The sequence below is a fragment of the Trypanosoma grayi genome, assembly GCF_000691245.1.
Source record: "Trypanosoma grayi strain ANR4 Tgr_65_V1, whole genome shotgun sequence".
Classification (NCBI taxonomy): Eukaryota; Euglenozoa; class Kinetoplastea; order Trypanosomatida; family Trypanosomatidae; genus Trypanosoma; species Trypanosoma grayi.
Window position 1 is genome coordinate 5347 of NW_008825684.1, and position 1301 is coordinate 6647.

At 52.8% G+C, this 1301-nt stretch overlaps 1 protein-coding gene across 1 annotated transcript in view; it reads right to left on the reverse strand.

Annotated features, from left to right (window-relative positions):
- Positions 1 to 923, reverse strand: part of DQ04_00651020 (cleavage stimulation factor subunit 1) — a gene marked incomplete at both ends in the record, with an annotated part of 1071 nt that extends 148 nt beyond the window's left edge. The window contains one exon of the mRNA XM_009309441.1: positions 1 to 923. This exon is cut by the window's left edge and continues 148 nt beyond it. Within this exon, the coding sequence (XP_009307716.1) occupies positions 1 to 923 (923 nt within the window).
- Between the last annotated feature and the right edge of the window lie 378 nt (positions 924 to 1301).

Below are 1301 nucleotides of genomic sequence, written 5' to 3' on the forward strand. Positions count from 1 at the left end.
CCGGTGCGCAGGTTCAACAGCCGCACTGCTGTGTGGTCCGTCGCATACAGCACGTACTCACCGGAGGGGTGAAACACACCGGATCGAATAGGGTACGTGTCGTGAAGCTTGTGCACTACCCTGTTATCGGGTTGACTGTAGTCACGTACAAACAGATCCCCCTCACGTCCACCTGTAAGCAGCAGTGGCTGTGAAGGATGAAAGTGCAGAGCCTCGACGGACTGCGTATGCTCGTGAAAACGACGAGCCTCCGACAGCTCTGTAATTTTATTACTCGCGTTTCGAACGCCCACAGGGTGTCCGTTACTGCTGCCATCCAGCCCACGGAATTGGTTTTCCTGACGAACCTCCTCCAACGCCATGAGATCCTCGATAGTCTTTAGCGAAAACACAACACACAGCCCGTTTGTGCCGCCACATGCTACAAGAGAGCCGTCAGGCGACATGGTGATACGACGCACCACACCTCCCAGCGACGAAGTGGTAAAGCGCTCCTGCATCTTGTACGCCATCTGTCCCACCGTTGCGCTTTCTGAGAGATTAAGCGGTATGTACAGCTTGGACGCACTCAGGTAGCGCTCAACCACCTCGTATTTTGAATAATTCTCCATCTCGGTAATATTACTCGCCTCTTGCGACAAACCCATCGAGACGAGCCTCGACAAACGGTGCCCATTTTCCTCCAACCTCGGCACCACAACGCCTGTGGCATCCGCCACCGCTGTCGCCGCCGCCAAATACCCATCATGATGCAGCTGTCGAATCATCATTTGGTACAGCTGACGGGAAAAATTCTGCCGCAAACACGCAACACGAGGTCGCTTCCGAGCAGGTGCACCGCCATGATCACCGGTGTTCGAGGAATGATGCTGCGTCCCCGTACCAGCGTGAGTTGCGTTCTTACCAGATGCTTCACCCGACATTATACCCGCGACACTAAAACACAAAAAAAAAACAGACGAAAAATAAAGTCAATCAACAAAAAAAAAAGACATCATAAAAACAAACTTTCCAAAGCTCCTCAAAATATACACCACTCAGGCAAAAATCCACCCACAATAGTCTCTAACCACGAGGATCTAANGTCGGCATCTCGCCACACCGATTGGACGCCGCGCCACCGAGTCGGCGTCGTCCTGCCCGGGGCGGCTACGTGCAGCAATTAAAACCACACCCGTAACACACACACACACACACACACACAGGTGGCACAGCGAAGCGGCGTTCGTCGGTTTGCGGACCTCATACCCATTTCGTTGGTGTAGTATAGTTGTGTAGCTCGCATCGTGTCGTAATCATCA